Below are 18,146 nucleotides of genomic sequence, written 5' to 3'. Positions count from 1 at the left end.
TCTTGAGCTCCACTGCATTCCATGAAATACTTCCCATACCTCTGTATGTTTAAAAACTCCTTACCTAAGCTAATCTGTATTTCTGTCACTTGCAATTAAGATTTCCTAATAAGTCCCAGAGATAAAGCATCTTTTGCTCTGTATACTCTGTAACGAAAAGAGACTAAGTGAAGTGAAAACCACATAAAATGAAGTCATCTATAAATTCTGCCTCAAATGTGCAGAATCTGCACAACTGGCACACTAGCCCAATGTAACCCCCACAGATCTCAAATATGGCCAGAAAAAGAAATTGCATTGAATCTAAAAATGAGCTTCACTGTGCTGGCATAATTTTGGTGTTAGCAAGCTAAAGACATAACATGGGCTTTTCCTTTCAGAGGTCATCATCTACACCTGGCTGGCTGCTCTACTGTCTGAAGGGAAATTTAGTAGAGCTAAAGAGAGATTCAAGAGTCAGCGTTTCCTTTTTAAGTAAGTGCTTCACATAAAAAAGGCATCTGGCAAATACATATCTTTTAGAAAAGTGGTTCTGGGTATAGAGGAACCCTCATTATAAGGAGTTAAGTGTGTTTTCTGCACACTTAACTACATGAAAAACGTCATATCCAGGACACACACACACATCATTACTAAGACTCATGTTTGAGAAGATCACATTATTGTCCATTCTCATTTAGCAAATATGGGACCTGATGCTCTGAAATGTATCTAGTCTGAAGTCCACAATCTGGCTTTTTGACCCCAATGCATGTGCCTTTTAACTACTTAAGCTTTTGTTATAAGTGCCAAGGACTATCCACCAAACTCAAGGGTATGAACTAATAAAATGCCTAACCCACAGTGTGCATGGAATTTGTTCTAGACTGACTATCAGGGAGGTGGGAGGTTGGTGAGACAGTACAAGCAAATGTCCTGTGGCACAGAATGTGCAGGTCTTTTCTGTACTCCCAGATCAGATCAGTCCCCGGTGCCTGGCACGACACATATTCAATGACACTCCCTGAAATGTTCTAAGACCCTAAGCTTTAAAAAATAAGTCTCTTATTATGAAAATTTTTGATTATGGAAGATCTCTTTTAATTATCATAAGTTTATTGTTTTGCTAATTATAAAGGCAATTCATGCTCTCTCTAGAAAATTCAGGCATTTCAAAAGTATGTAACATAAGAGTTCCTGAAGATCTTACCCACTTCAGACTATCTGTCAAGGGTAAGAATCCCCCAGACTATTTTCTATGTACATAGTAATGTATTATTTCCCTGCAAAAAGAATCATTTTAGTTTGTTACTTTAGATTTTATTATTTTAGATTTTCGTTTTCTTTCTATATTGGGGGGTGGGTACTAGAAACTGAACCCAAGGGTATTCTACCACTGAGCCATACCCACAGCTCATTTTATTTTTTTATTTTCTCTCTCAGTTGCTAAGGCTGGCCTTAAACTTGTGATCCTCCTACCTCAGCCTCCTGAATAGCTGGGGTTATGAGTTTGTGCCACTGTGCCCAACTTCATTTCCTTTTCTTCTATGCACATATGTTTTGCATTATTTGTACTTGTTACAGTGACCCTGTTGTTGAAAGCAAAAGCTGGACCCACTATTTAATTGCTATGGGACCTTGGGGATGATTCTGGTCTCGGTTATTCCATTTGGAAAGTGGGGATAATCACAACACTATCTACTAAACAGGGCTGCTGGGGGATATGATGACTTGGAATTGTAGCAAGAGTTAAATGATGTACATTATTATTGATAGTATTCTTATTACTTTTGTCATTTTAAAATATTTTTAATTTCTTAATTAGAATGAACACTCAACTTCGCTTACTTATTTTCTCTTTGGCATCACTTATTCCAGTCTGTTAACTCTTCCTATTGAGTTTTAAAATTTGTATTATGGTTTTGCAAGGGTCCTTTATATATTAGGGAGCTTAGGATAAGAAGAAAATTGTAAATATTTTCCCCACTTGCAAATAATTTCATATGGAAGAGAAGTTACAAAAAAGGTACTGCTCAAGAACACGGAATTTGGAACCATTTGAGGTCTGGTTCAAATCCACGCTCTACCACTTACTTGCTGTGTAGCCCTGGGCAAGCTGCTCCCTTCTCTAAACCTCTGTGGGGTTGGCAGAGTTCTAAAATGGTCCCCAAGGTCCCCGTCTCTTGGTGCATACACCTTGTATAATCCCATCCCGTAGAATGCAGGCAGCACCTGAGGGAGTTGTGGGGCATCACCCCCATGATCAGATTACTGAACACGGACTTCAAGACTATGGACTTCAAAAGGGAGAGCATCTGTGTAACCTGATCTAATCTGCTGAGCCCTTGAAAGGAATCTGATGTAAAGGAGATGCTCCATTGCTGGCTTTGAAGATGGAATGGTCCACACAGCAAAAACCTGAAAATGACCTCTAGGAGTGGACAGCAGCCCCAGCTGACAGCCAACAAGGGAACAGTGACCTCCCAGAAACTGCAAGAAACTGAATCCTTCCAACAGTCTACATGAGCTTGGGAGAGGACTCTGAGCCTTAGAGAGAACCTAGTCCAGACTGACACCTTGATTTTTGTCTCATGAGACCCTGAGCAGAGATCCCAGCCAGATCATGTCCTAACTTCTGGTCTACACAATTGTGAGCTAATGAATGGGTACTGTATATGCTGCTAAATTTGTGCTAATTTGTTACTCAGCAATAGAAAATTAACATACTCTATTTCCTCATCCATAAAATGAGAATGAAACAAACTTCATGTATCTTGTGATGGAAATAAATTCAGCCAGCTCTCATTATCCGTGGGTTCTGCATCCACAGATTCAACCAACTGTGGATCAAAAATAATTGGAAAAAAAATGCATCTCTCATGAATATGTACAGACTTTTTGTCATTATTCCCTAAATAACACTGTATAACAACTATTTAAATAGCAATTATGTTGTATTAGGTGTTGTAAATAATGGGCAGAAGATGTAAAGTACTCAGGAGGATGTGCATAATGTACTATGCCATTTTATATAAGGAAGCTGAGTGTCCAAGAACTTTGATATCCACCGGGCTCCTAGAACCAAACCCTCCAACCCCAACACCACAAATATTAAGGGATAACTGTGCTCTCTTCCATGCAGGGCACCACAGTCTGGCCTGGAGAATGTTCAATAAACAGAAGTAAATGTACAAATTCAGCATTCTGCAGCATGGAGGGGGTCACAATAAACACTGACCTGGCCTGGTGAATTTTGAGCAGCAGAGACTCTGTCACTCTAACAAGTTGTGAATTTAGAGCACCTCGGTCTAGCCTTCAAGAAATTCAGATATGCTGAATGTTTTCCAGCTTCTTTCCCAACAAGGGGCATGAGACTAATCAGAACTTCATGGAGAAAGAATCTACTGCCAGAAGACAAGTTCTCCTGAACTCTCACTCTGAGTGGCCCTCAGGAGTGGTTGTAATTTTCCCCTCTTTGTCAAGGAATGAAAGTCCTTTTCAATAACAGCATCAAGTTTTCCTTTGAACAACTGCTTCTTCCACACTTCAAGTGGTTCTAGAGGAACTACCAATTGAAAAACCCTGTCCATCTGGCTCCCTACCATGGAGGAGGCATATTACAAAGACCTTTCTAATCATATTACCCCATCCTCTGATCATAGTGACTGGTCAAAGCATAGCTACATGATCCAAGCCAGGGCAATCAGAGTCTTTTACTGGGATTTTGAATGTAGACCCTGGTAGCAAAAATTTTTCACTTTTTTCCTGGAAACATGGTTCTTCATGACCATCCTGTCATTCCAAAAAACAAAAACAAAACAACAACAACAAAAAAAGTTCACATGTAGTAGGAAAAATATGAGACAAACCCAGAGAGAAACAAAGCTGAGAAAGGAAATGCATCCCTGGATGCAGCTGTACCTGAAAGCTGCAACCTTGGTTCACCTCAGTTTACAAGGGCAATCAATTCCCTTCTTTACTTGAGCTAGTTTTAACCGAGTTTTTATAACTCATAATCAAAGGATCTGACTAATACACTGGACCTTGTTTTCCTCATTTAGATAAGGAAAATTAAAAGGCCAGGGCTACAATGGTATGCCCTTCTAAGTCCAAGTCCAGAAATTTCTTCCCAAATAGCACAGGCAAAACTAAAGACCAGCCACTAGAGAATAAGAAAGTCACTAAAAGTTCAGCCCCAGTACTAAAACAATACTTTGCACACAGTAGGTCCCTGCTAAGCATTTTCTAGTTCACTTACAGGGCAATGGCTGGAGCTTTATCCTTGAGAATTTCAAGTCCTAGTATGAGTTCTCTCCTTGAGTCAGTCTCTCTCTCCCTCCCTCCCTCCCTCTCTCTCTTTCTCTCTCTCTCTCTCAACAGGAGGAGCTGTATAAAACATTTTCATAAGGAAGGATGGAAATTCTGAGCTCAGCACTTTCCCATCCAGATGGGGACCAGATGTGCAGAATGTACCTGATAGAAGAGCATCTAGGAGCACGACACCCCACCCCCAGGGTCCCAACTCCTGGATCTTCTCATTCTTCCCCATTCTGTTCTGGTTTTACTCCGGTTTAAATGTTCCTACCAAGATTACCCCAACCTAAACCATGCTCTCAACTTCTCTCCATGAACGAATCTACCTACAGCACCCACAGGTCTGGTCATAGATAGGCACAGCACCACCCCTTGCCTGGGGAGGCCCTAGAAGATCAGAAACACCTAGGACCTCTGCCTCCTTAGCTCAGCATGAGAAGGAAGGGCTGAATATAGTCAGCAGCAATGGCAACCTGGGAAAGGGCTAAACCACTTGAGAAGTAGAAGAGACATGTCATCCAAGCATCACTGGTCCTTCCTGTGCCTCTGTACAGCCAAACCCTCCAGCAACAAGAGGAAAATCCCCAATGCAACTCCTAATGCTTCAAGGACCAATGCTCTAAAGAGAGCATTTCCAGGGAAGGGTTTGGGGGCAGGTGGAGGGTAACAATACAATCCACTCTATAAGAACTTCTTTAACATTATTCTGAAATCTCTCTTTTCCCCAAATGTCTCATGTAGAACAACAGGATTCCTGCTCCTCATGGCTTTCCACCTCATTGCTCACCACTGTGTCCTGGGCCCCACCCCCCAGATCCACAAATGCCCAGGACCTGAGTCAACAAACACAGAATGCTTTCTCTTCAGAAGCTAAAGAGGAACAGGATTGCAAATGCTTATAATATAATGTGTTTCTCTGCCAGGTACATAAACATGGAAAAGCTGCTAGTACAGAAATTCTAAAAGCTTCCTTTCTAAGTCAAGAATAAAACAAAGTGTTCACAGAAAGTGTACCCTGCCCTAGAACAGCATGCACAGCTCTGTCTAACAGACCTGAGAGTCAAATTTCATTACAGAAAATGCATCGGCTAGAGGATGCCTCAAACATCCTCATCCTGGCAGTCTGGGTCCTTCGTCAATTTCAATTACCATAATGACGATGATGAAGAGTGTCCTGGCTGGGAGTGAGGGTGTTTCCACTTGGCTGAGTTCCCTTCCACTCCCACCATGTCACTGAGGATTCTACTCCAAGGTGGAGAGAGACTGATTTAGCCACAGAGGAATCTGGCAGTCGATCAGGCCCCAAGCCTCTCCCTCTGGTGTATCTTGATGCCAGTTTGTCTAGCTTTACAAAAAGCCCCAGGTCCAGAAGAAATCAAAGCAAGAACATGAGACCAAGCAAACCACACAGCTGACCCAGCTACCTAATGCACTATATTCAGACAAGTTAATGTAATGCTGTGGGACACTCTTATGAGTGGGCTAAGAAGTAAGGGCTGATAGGAACTTGAAGTTGATACTGCATTAGATTTGGATACCTACTTGGTTGCAGTTAGCTCAGGGCAGGTTTTGTCCCCCACCCTGCAGTGCATTGCTAATTTAAAACATCACTGTTATCTTAGATTTGGCAAAGACAAGGCAAACAGAGTGTCACTCAAGACATGTATATTCCTAATTGGTTCCTTCGACCAGCAAATTCTATAAACAAGAATCATGCTGAAAATTTATAAAACTTTTTAAAATATTATTTTTAGTTGTAGTTGGACACAATACCTTTATTTTATTCATTTTTATGTGGTGCTGAGGATGGAACCCAGGGCCTAACACGTGCTAGGCAAGCGTTCTACCACTGAGCCACAGCCTCAGCCCCTATAAAACTTTTTTTAAGAAGAAACAGTAGAAGAAGTCCAAGGACACAGGTAGGGTAATCAATTATCCCAGAGAGCCTGGGACCAAGGGGTTTCCCCAGGTGTAAGACTTAAAACCAGGACAGTCCCTAAGTAAACTTGGGTGGCTTGTTGCCCTATATATATATTCACTGCCCTCAGCCAATGACCACTCTTCAATTAAGAGAGCAACACTGAAGGGAGGGTGGATCAGGAGACCACCGGAAACAAAGTCTTCAAAAAGACTAATCTGCTCACAGGAGATCCAATTTCTCTATTGTCCAAAATTAACTACACATATCAACTTCCAAAGTGTGTACAGACTGTTGGGTCAGTGAAAGGTTTCATGGGCCATGATTTTGGGCATTCTTGCAAATTCTATCAACTCTCCTTGTGAAGTCTCCCTGCACATCAACACATCAAAGGCTCTGAGAAGCCATGAAGTGATGAATATATTTAATTTTGTGCATTCAGAATGTCCCAAATTTATTTGACCACACAAGCCACTTTTTCACTTAGTGGTTATGATCATTCAACCGAACACACTTTGAGAAATGGAGATCTTATCCATTAAACCATAAAAAACTTAGGAAGCACAAGACTTGCATTCAGTAAGCCTTGCACATCTATTTCAGAAGTCAACACATTTCTCTTTGTACTCAATGAATAGTACACTGTAGTCTGAGTTAAAATAGTGCTGTGATCTACATTTATTTTTAATAAGACACCTGGAGAAAACAAGTGAGATCTATGTAACATTTTACAGGGTGAACAGTCAGAATAGTAATTGAAAGACAGAAGGCTTGAAACCCAATCTGAAGGCAACATGTGGGGTTTGTGTCAGATGGATGTGAGAGACAGATTCATTCATTCATCCATCTACCCATCCATCCATCCAACTAATTAATTAAGTATGGATATGCCAGGAATTTTGCCAAGCCCAGGGATATAGTAGTAACAAAAGAGAGGGGTAAGGTATCTGTGCACCTCCTGCCTGGGGGTTCCAATCTTGAATTTCAGTAAGTCCTAACTAAACATAATGATAAGAAAGTGCAGGATACATGCAGTGGGGAGGGGACTCAAGCTCAGATTCAGAAGGGTGGCAGTGATAACTTCCCAGAAAAGGTGATGTCAGAGCTTAGTCACTGTGGATGAAGTGGATGAGGAGGAGTACAGGGGTGCAGTGCAGGCCAGGAACACCACACACAAGGGTCTAGAGGTGACATAGCTCAAAGCCTTCCCTACAGAGCAAAGGTCCCTCCCACCCCAGGTCAGTGTTAGAACTGATTCTAATGCACAGCAGGACCTCCTGGCACTGTGACTGATCACATTATCATCCCTGTTATATCAAGGGTAATATAACAGACTACTGTTCTGTGATTAGGAGAACTTAATGATTCCCTTCCAGTCTGTTTAAAGCCTTCAGACTTCTGGAAAACAAAGTTCCCCATGAAAATACAAATCTGCATATTAGTAGAACGCACATTTCTCACTTCTCTTTTCCTTCATTGCACATGGGCTCCTTCCAGGTTCCAAGGGAAGCAACCAATGCCCACCCCAGCAACCATAATCCTTCTCAGCTTCTTCACAAGACACTTCCTACATCTCATGAAGTTCGGAGTGGGCTAATGTCAGCAAATGCTTTTTGGGCCACTTCAACTACAACAGCTGATGCAAACATAACCTCCATGGGGAGTAAAACAGATGCTTTTTTGGTGGAAATTTATAAGTTAATCAAACCTCACAGCGACCTCTCTGGAGGCTGGAGTACATATCTGGAACAGGACCTTTAACAGCAGGAGCTGCCCAGGGCAGACACTTACCCCTCTGAAGTTCCAGGCTTTGGGAGAGGGAAACATGGGAAAGTTGTTCTGCCGCTGCCGTTTAGGCCTAGGAGAGGAGAAAAGACAACACGTTCATTATTCATGGAGGAGATGCTTGGAAGAGATCACTGGTTTCAAATGCAGGTTTATCACAAAGGAAAATACCTGAAGAAAAGGACAAGGTGAACTTGGTGACTGGAGTTTTCTCTAGTTTTGGGCTGGAGGTTTTATCTTCAGCAGCCCAATTCACTACATATTCCTTCCCAACTCCCCAGGAGGAAAACCCCACGGTTCCACAAAGTAATCCATCTTTTGTCCAAAAAATAAAATCTAAAGTGCCCTCGGGATGCAACTAAAAAGTCAGATTAAACTCGCCATCTTTATTTGTCACAAAGAAACCAAACAGAGGCAATCTGGTGATATCTAAGGCTTCAGCCTGGAAGCTCCCCAGTTGCATCACACTTTGGGGAGCCCCAACATCTCCACGGAGGTCAGACGTGATTTCCAAGTTTTTAAAGAGATGACCAACAGGACATATGGCTGCTGCATAACAAGTCAACATTGGTATTCTTGTACATTAACTTCTCTCCAAGAATTAAGCTTCCTGGGAGTGGTACAGGCAGCTTCAGGGTATGTCAGGGTGAGAGGCCCTGATTTCTGTCTTGCAAATGAGATCAAATTTTGTAGCTGCTAACCAGACCTACAGGAATATCTTTTCCAATATTTTGAAAACGTGATGCCTGCCAATATAGATATATGCACATTTCATGCTGGCTGAAAACATACCTGGAAAAGATCCACCTTGGACTTTTCCTGAGATTTTACTCACAGCTGTACCCAAAAGGTGTTAGTTATATGACAGTCACCTTCACCTTGGGCTCTCTGCTATAATCAACAATAACACAAGCAGAAAGTACACAGTGACCAGAGCCCAGGCTTTTCGGTATGTCAGAGCAGAGTAAAAGATTAGTTGGCTCTGTCATGCAAAAGAGAGAAATAAAGTACAAGATAATTATAATAGTAGCATCAACTAACAGGTATTGAGTACTTACAAAAGCATATGTTAATATTTTATATAGTTAATCTCACTGATTTTCACCCTGTGAACTAGGGTTCATTATTATACCTACCTAATAGATAAGAAAATTGGGGTCTGAGGATGTGGTTCAGTAGTAGAGCACTTGCCTAGCACAGGTGAGGCCCTAGACTCTACCCCTCCCACTTCCCCATTTCCAAAATAAAAACTGAGGACCAGGGATGGGAGTCTGATCTCAACTGCCTATTCTCAAGTCCCTTGATTTTTGATTAGCCATATGACCCTGAACATGAGAGTAATTTCTTGAGCTTGAGATAATAACCACTAGGTAGACTCAATAGGTAAGGATTCTAACTCAGTAGATGACAACACGGTGCTCCCTCCCTCTTTTCCAAACCCAGCTCCCAGAACAGTGTTCAAGTAGGGACATGGGAGTAGCATTGGAGAGCTGGGCCAGCTGGCCAGAGTCTGTGGGAACCCCCATCAGACATGCATTTTAATGAAGCCCTTCCTGCCTCGCCCTCCCCTGCAGCCTCCCATAACAACAGAAAACCAAGTCAGTAATATCTGGAGATAAACAGAGGACATGTGGGTAGTAGATTTAATATCCTTCTCTATTAAGTAGCATATGGGTGTAAGTTCTTCTGAAAAGAAATTTCTATCTTCAAGAAAAAATTTTGTATGTCAATAATACTTCTCCCAATTACAACTGGGTTTTGCCTTCCTAATTATTTAATGGGCTTCACTGCTTCCAAAACAACAATACATACCAGGACATTTGTAAAAATGTGCCCTGGTTTTATAGGTTGCAAGCTAATGCTAATTATTTCAACAATTAATAGTAATTCAGGTAGAGCTGTATCAGGAACTGAGCACTTTACCTACATACACCAAGCCTCATGATAACTTTACAATAGGTTATAACACATTATATGATGTGTGAATGGAATAACAATGGTGTTATATAATACTTTTTATATAAAATATTGTCATGAGATCATATACTTTCAAATAGATTATAAATTTATAATTTTACATAATGTAATTTTATAATATATAATATGATATAATGCAATGTTATGATTATAGCACTTTACAGATGAGTTAAAACAGGCTGAGAAAGGTTAAAGCACATAACAGAGGTCAGACAGCTGGCAGGTGCCAATCGGGAATTCAAACACCAATGCTGATGCACCTGACTCTAGATCCGAGGCTGCAATAGACAGGGTGTTAGGAAGAACGAAGCCTGGGCATCTGTGAGGGAAGGCACCAGTTTAACAGGGTTCCTCATTACCAGGTCTCACAGCCAAAGAAAAAGCATCAAGCCAATCTGTCAACTTGAGTTGAGCCAATCTGCCAATCCCGCCTCCCCCCACCACCTCAGCTGGGGAAACTGCCAGGAGACTCGCTGATACACAGGCTGTCCCTAATTTTTAGCTCCTACCCACCTCTCACTTCCCACCCCCAGCCAGACTTCCAGATATTCACATTATCAAAGAATCTAATGGGCCCATCAGCCCTGGGTGTATTTCTTTCTTTCTTTTTCTTCTTCTTCTTTTTTTTCTTTTTTTTTTGGTACGAAGGATTAAACCCAATTTAACGACTGAGCCACATCCCCAGCATTTTATATTTTATATTTTATATTTTCAGACAGGGTCTCGCTAAGTTGCTAAGACTGACTTTGAACTTGTGATCCTCCTGCCTCAGCCTGCTGAGCAGCTAGAATTACAGGCTTGTGTCCACCACGCTGTTGTTTCAGAAGCAACTTCTTCATATGGGCAACAAAAGTCCAAGCGATATGACACTTAGTTCTGCAGGTTTCACATGCACAAACATATGCAGTTGGGCTCTGAACGGAGCTTAGAGGAGGGATCCAAGTCTGAGTGCAGCCCTCTAGCACCTAGGGTGAACCAGGCCTTAGTTGGGCACACGCTCATCATCATGAAGCACAGCCCTCTGTCCAGGCAGCATTTCCATCATGCTTTAGATGTCACGAGGACCAGGCTGACTGGCATTGCCATTCCCATAGGATGATGGGAAAGCCAGGGGGTGTGGGGAGTAGCACAAGAAACCACTGAGACAGGAAGGGAGCTGCCATCCCTATGGGAAGGTCACCCCCTGTGACAGGTTTGAAAGAACACTTCTCTCCGCCCTGAGAGAACTTAAGGTAGAAATGGGGAAATGCCCACAGTGAGAGTGAAAAATCATGAGTCAAGCTGTATGTATGTGCTGAGAGCGGGGAGTTGGGTGGCGACAAAAGGAGTGGTTAAGAGGTGATGCCAGCGAGCCATTAAGATGATAATTAAGCTAAGCTGTAATTGCTGTGACAGGATGATCTTGGATTGAAACAGGCTGTGTATTCAATTGTATATAGACCCCTGCTTGCTGCCTGGGGCGCCTGCTACTTTGGAGTTCCGTTGAGTTCTCGTGGGGTTCCGAGAGTGAGTGCCCACGCAGCCCGGGGAGTGTGCGTGGAGTGCTGGTGGAGTTCAGGCAATAAAGTTTCCTGTTTGAACATACAAGTGCTTTGTGGCGGCTCGGTTATTTGTGCCCAGCCAGACAGTGGCGTGTAGGGAATGATCTCTACTTCAAGTGTGTGTGTCTGGAACCAAATAGAATAAGGTCAGTAGCAGTAGCCTGAGGGTCAGCCAGCACAGGATGTACCCACCATGTGAAAGCAAATGTGACCCTTGCTCATCACCTTAAGCAGGGAATTATCCAACACTTCCAGAGCAGCCCCTAATAGAGTGAGTGACCAGAGGTGCACATTGAGACTGCTCCTTCTGCCCAAGCCTAAAAATGGCTCCCTCCCTTTCTTAATGGGGAACTTCAAGCAGGTTACCTATTCTTTTCTCCTTTTGAGGGAAAGTGGGGATAATCAACCCTTTTCACAAAATGGAAGGGCTGAAGTCATGCACTATATTAAATGTGTACTAGAGAGTCTGGCACTTAATAGGTACTTAAATTAGCTATTCTTATTATTAAGAGAGGGTTCTTAGCTGGGTGTTGAGGCTATGACTATAACCTCAGTGACTCAGGAGGCTGGGGCAGGAGGATCCCAAGTGTGAGGCCAGCCTCAGCAATTTAGCAAGACCACGTCTCCAAATAAAAAATAAAAAAGGGCTGGGGATATGGCTCAGGGGTAAAGTTCCCCTGGGTTCAATCCCCAGTACCAAAAAAGTGTGTGTGTGGGGGGGGGCGGTCCTTCCTTAACTAAATAAGGGTGAGTCATTATCATTGTTAAGATTCATGTTGGAGGATCTATGAAATCTGCATCAAATCCTTACACACCAGATAAAATATAAGTCAAATAAAACAAAGGCTTCCCCATGCTATGAATATTTGTTTAGGTAACAGCATGGCCACAAATGTGAACAGGATGGAGTCATTGGAAAGACTTCCCCTTCCCTTCTAATTTCCTGCCTCTTCTTTTCTCTCCCCAAAGACCACCTCCTTAGCCAAGATGATGTACACATTGTAAATATTTAAATGTCTGAATTTCCAGCCCAGAGCACCTTGCTAACAAAACCTTCCTTTTCTCTTTCTTTCTTTCTCTTGGTTTTACCCCTTTTCCATCCATGAGGGCAACTGTAGCATCACTGGGGAAATCGAACAGCTCTACCTGAGAAGAGAGATTTGTACTGAGAACAGCACTGTCTGTGGCAGGTGTTTTGATTCTGTCTGGGCCGCTTAAGAAGGCGACAGCTTCTTTCTGGTAAAGGTTTTTTAGTTTCTGTTTTCAGTACATAATTGAAAACAGACAGGCAGGAGTTCAGCTTGGGAAGACCCAAGGCTTGGTGGAGGAGCACAGTGTGAGGAAGTAGTTGGAACAGAAAGCTCGTTGCTTTGGGTTTCCATTCTCTTCAAAAAAAAAAAAAAAAACAAACAAACAAACACAAGGGTACCACCAAGAGCGACTCCTCCACTTTATTCTACACAGATCATGCAGCAACCCCAATTTTTTATTTTCTGATAAACTTGGACAAAAAAGAATCACAGGAGGGCTGGGGATGTGGCTTAAGCGGTAACGTGCTCACCTGGCATGCGTGGGCCACTGGGTTCAATCCTCAGCACCACATAAAATAAAATAAAATAAAAATTCTCTTTCTCTCTAAAAAAAAAAACCACAGGACCTCAAAACTGGTCAGCAGGGCCTGGCACAGTGGTACATGCCTCTAATCCCAGCAGTTCCGAGTCTGAGGGAAGAGGATGGAAAGTTCAAAGCCAGCCTCAGCAATTTAAGGAGGCCCTAAGCAACTCAGAGAGACCCTGCCTCAAAATTAAAAAATAAAAAGGGCTGGGGTTGTGGTTCAGTGGTTAAGCATTCCTGAGAGTGCTTAACAACCCCTGGGGGCAGGGGATGGGGAGGTGGAAGGAGGAAGAAGAGGAGGAGGAAGATGGGGAGGGGGAGGAGGGAGAGGAGGAGGAGGAAGAGTCATCAACTGGCACCATGGCTTGGTTACCAGTTGGGTCCTGTCTGCAGCAGTCCCACTGAGGACAGACCTGGGGGAAGGAGTGTATATTCATAGGGACGCACCCATTAGATTTAATCATCAATAATTTTTTTAAAAATCATCAATATTTACTGAGCACATACACTATGTCAGGTGTGGGGCCATATATTAGAGATATAGCATTGAACAAGGGATAGAAGGCTCTTGCTTTCATTTTCTCACTGAGACAATCAGACCAACACCTCCTTAAAAAAAAAAAAAATCACAACATAGTAAGTTTGTTTTTTTAAGTGGTGATATGCCAAAGGAGCACAACCAGAGTTTGAGGAGCCAGAAAGACCACCCCCACTCCCGCCCCGCAGAGGAAATGAAGCCTCCTGATGCCTGCCAGAGAGGGACTCAGTCAGGCGATGAGAAATGGAAAAAGCAGGCCAGGCCAAAGGAAAAGCAGGTTAGAAGGCGGAGGTGGACAAAGTAACCAGATCCATGAACTGCCCAAGGCAGAAAAGAGGTGAGGAGGACACTAATAAATACTGTCATGGGCATAGCCGTGGATCTACAGATGTGACATCTCCATAGCCAGTCTCAGCAGCACTTCCAAGATTCTGAACTAACACAAGGAAGTTGCAGTGTCCACTTGGATTTCTCTTCACCTTGTTCCAGATTTTTTTTTTTTTTAAGAGCAGTACCATTTAATAGAAATATTGGGGCTGAGGCTGTAGTTCAGTAATAAAGCACTTGCCTCACATGCGTGAGGCACTGAGTTTGATCCTTAGCACCATATAAAAATAAAGACACTGTGTGTTCATCTACAATTAAAAAATATACATAAAATATTTTTAAAAAATAGAAATATCATGTGAGCCACATATGTACTTTAAATTTTTCTATTAGTCATATTTTAAAAAGAAACAGTTTGGTTTTAATGATATGTTTAACCCAACATATTGAGATATTGTTCAAATTCTAATCAGTAGGAAAAACATGACAGATAACTTGATTTTTCATACTAAGTCTTCAAAATCCAATTTGGATTTTACATTTACCACGCATCTTAATTAGTGTTAACCATGTTTCTAGCGCATGATGGCCACATGTGGTATGTGGCTGCCGTGTTGGACGGTACAATTATAGAAAAACAATGTGTGCAATTTTAAAAAACCTCTGGCTATGAAAATCAACTGCTCTGTCTCAGCCGTTGGTGACCAAGCTGAGAAATTTGAAACCTGTATTTTAAAAAATGTGGCATTCTCCAAAATATTTGAGTACCTATCTGCATTCAGAAACACCCCAAAATATTTCACAAAGGCTTTAGAAAAGTAATGTCTGGAAAATTCAAAGGAAATTATCTGTGGGTCACAAATGTATACATGAGCTACTTAAAGAAGCAACAAGTGAAACTGTGCCCCAAATGGGAAATACCCCAAACAAATGTCTGTAAACTGTAGCAAAATAATACTGGAGTACTCTAGTCAAACTAATTCCACAATAAACTAAAGGGATTAAACTGATTTTTGAAATCCATAAAGTTAGTATATTTGTAGTTCTTCTCTTGCAAAATGCCTGTTCTCATCATTTCTCATTTATATAAAGAAGGTTTATTTTAATTTATATGTAAGAACTCTTTAAATATTCAGGATAATACATGTATCAAAGTGTCTGGCATATAGCTGGTACTGTTTTAAAGGTATACAAATGTCTATCAACTGATATATGGATAAACAAAATGTGGCATATCCATGGGCAAAATATTATTCAGCCATAAAAAGAATGAAGTGCTGATACATAACATGCTATAGACAAAAGAACCTTGAAAACATTATGCAATGTGAAAGAGAGCAGGCAAAAAGTGCTATGTATTGTATGATCCCATCTATCTGAAATGTTCAGAACAGGCAGAGATGTGAGGTCAGAAAGTAGATTAGTAGTTGCCAGTGGCTAGAAGAGAAGGAATAGAGAGTGCCCGCTTAGTGAATGCACAGACTCTTTTGCGGTGATGGAAAGGTTCTGGAACTAGGCAGTAGTAATGGTGTCACCATATCATTATAACTTAAAGTGGTAAATATGGTAATGGTTAAATTGGCAATATTTTATGCATATTTTACCATGATGTTCTGAAACGTGAGGGTAAAATAAAAAAGATTCTCAGGCAAAATAAAAGATATGTATGATAAAAGAAAATCTTCACAAAATAATAATGTGAAATAGAATCCTATCACCTACTTCAGAAGAGGGAATTCTGTAATTAAAAACGGGGAGGCTAAGCATTTTGTGCCGCCCAAGAGCTGCTGGAAATTGCTCAGTCATGAAGTTATATCAGCAAGTGTGAGAAAGCAGCCCACAAGTCCCTGTGTCAGAGACACATATGTACTTGACTCATTCAGCCATGACAAAAATTCCCACACCTTCTGGCTTCCTCCACCTCTTCCCCCTCCCTCCTGCATGCACACACACCAGGCTCAGAGACGCACAGTAACACCCGTGTGTCTTCTGCTCCCACCTCATAAGACATTTTGCTCATTTTTCCTCTTTTGCACTTTAGCTTCCTGCAAAGCTTGTATTTCTTTTTAGAACAGCCTGTCGTGAGTTCAGCCTTCCAGAAGGAAAATTGCCAATGGTAATTTTTGACACCTCCTCAGTGGTGCCATATAGGGATAGTTTTGCCCAGTGCTTAAGAGCACAGATGTTGGAGATAGCTCTGCCATTCACTAGCTGTGTGATGCTGCACAAGTAATTTAACTGTTCTGATTTCTATTTCCTCCATCTGTAAGATGGAGATATTAACAGGACGCTCTCAAAGGGCTATTGTAAGGATTAGATGAATGTGTAAAGGACTTGGTGCCCAGCACAGCAAAAATATACTTTGTTAGCCTCCTTCCAGGGGACAAGCTCTGGAAGGCCAGGGACTACATGGTTTGGAGTCATTGCTGGTCTTCAGTAGGAGCTTAATAAACAGATGGAGAATGAACGGTGCTTGCCCTCAAGAAGTCTGTGGGGCTGGGGACGTGGCTCAAGCGGTAGCACGCTCGCCTGGCATGTGTGCGGCCCGGGTTTGATCCTCAGCACCACATACAAACAAAGATGTTGTGTCCGCTGAAAACTAAAAAAATAAATATTAAAATTCTCTCTCTTCTCTCTTCTCTTCTCTTCTCTCTCTCTCTCTCTCTCTCTCTCTCTCTCTCTCTCTCTCTCTTTAAAAAAAAAAAGAAGTCTGTGGTTGAAGTATCACAAAACTACCTCATAGACATGATGAAAAAACATGAATACAACTGTGTACACTCAACGGGGTAAGAGAGAGGGGATGGTTTTTGTAGTTGAAGAGCCATTTATAGGGCCTTCTGGGCAGAGGTGCAACTGCAAGCCTGAGGTGGAGCTGCAGATCTGAACTTACCCCGGCCCACTTCTCTCTCCCTGGCCCCTCGTGCCAAACTGGATCCTTGATGGGTACATTCTGAACAGAAGGGTGCTCAAATGCCTGCCACCTTCTCCCTCAGAGCTGTCTAAATGAACAGCACTGGAGGGAACATTGGCCAGGAGGGATGTAGGGAGAGATGGCTCATGTGGCCCTTCCCAAGTGCTTTAGACTAAATATGACTTTTGTCCTACTAACCCTGGGGTGGCTCCCTGGTCACCTCATCTGCAAAACACCATAACAACCCACAGCAAATGAAAACCCCCAACACTCCAAGAGACATTGCCCATCACAAGTATGCCAAAACTCCTCTTCGCTTCCCACCTGAGCAGTGGGCCACAGTTGCTCATTCAACTTTCCGTGTGTTGGTCAGCCACTAAAAAACTTTCTGGAGGGGCTGGGGATGTGGCTCAAGCGGTAGCGCGCTCGCCTGGCATGCGTGCGGCCCGGGTTCGATCCTCATCACCACATACCAACAAAGATGTTGTGTCCGCCGAGAACTAAAAAATAAATATTAAAAAAAAAATTCTCTCTCTCTCTCTCCTCTCTCCTCTCTCTCTGTCTCTTTAAAAAAAAAAACTTTCTGGAACCAAGATGGGCAAGGTGACTGGACAACAGGCTCTACAGTCTCCCAGACCTGAGCAAGCCCACAAGTGACTTAGGCAACTCACACAACTTCCTCAGTAGTCCCCAGTTCCCATTCTGAAAGTGGCTATGATGAGGCTTGGCCTTCACAGGGGACATGCTCTAACAATTTAAAGACATGATTCCTATGAGGTGCTCTGCCTACTACCTCCCTCTTGTTCAATGCATAATAAATGGTAGCTCTAAATGATTGCTGAGTAGCTACAACACACCAGGCATTGTTTTAGGAATAGGCAGAGAATGTCTTCAGTCGAGAGGATGGCATATGCAAACTTCCTGGGGCAGAAAATGCTTGGTTCAGCTGAGGTGCAACAAAGCCAATCTGAGGGGGGGGGGGTAAGGAGTGTGTGGAATGAGTGGAAAAGAGTCACAGAAGGAGCAGGAACCAGAGAGTAAGCATCTTAGGCTACCACGAATGAAGTTTTTGGATTTTAGTCTGGGTGAGATGGGAGGCAATTGGCAGATTCTGAAGAGAAGAGATACATGGTCTAAGTTTCAAAGAGACTGTTTTCAACTGCTATATGAAGAGAGAGGCTCCAGGGAGCATGAGAGGAAGCACGGAAGAGGTGAAGAAGTTCTGTGATGGCCCAGGCAACA

General features: G+C 42.4%; 1 protein-coding gene across 2 annotated transcripts in view; it reads right to left on the bottom strand.

The window, feature by feature from the left end:
• The window catches only part of ARHGEF3 (Rho guanine nucleotide exchange factor 3), a 276,854-nt gene that overhangs the window by 204,841 nt on the left and 53,867 nt on the right, over positions 1–18,146 (bottom strand). For both annotated transcript variants that reach the window (XM_081283736.1, XM_081283737.1), the window contains exon 2: positions 8,003–8,069. In XM_081283736.1, the coding sequence (XP_081139862.1) occupies positions 8,003–8,069 (67 nt within the window). The remainder of the gene's footprint in view (positions 1–8,002; positions 8,070–18,146) is intronic.

The sequence above is a fragment of the Spermophilus citellus genome (genome assembly GCF_964194105.1).
Source record: "Spermophilus citellus genome assembly, chromosome: 3".
NCBI classification, from domain to species: Eukaryota; Metazoa; Chordata; class Mammalia; order Rodentia; family Sciuridae; genus Spermophilus; species Spermophilus citellus.
Note: the sequence above shows the minus strand (reverse complement) of the source record. Positions and strands in the feature narration are given on the sequence as shown.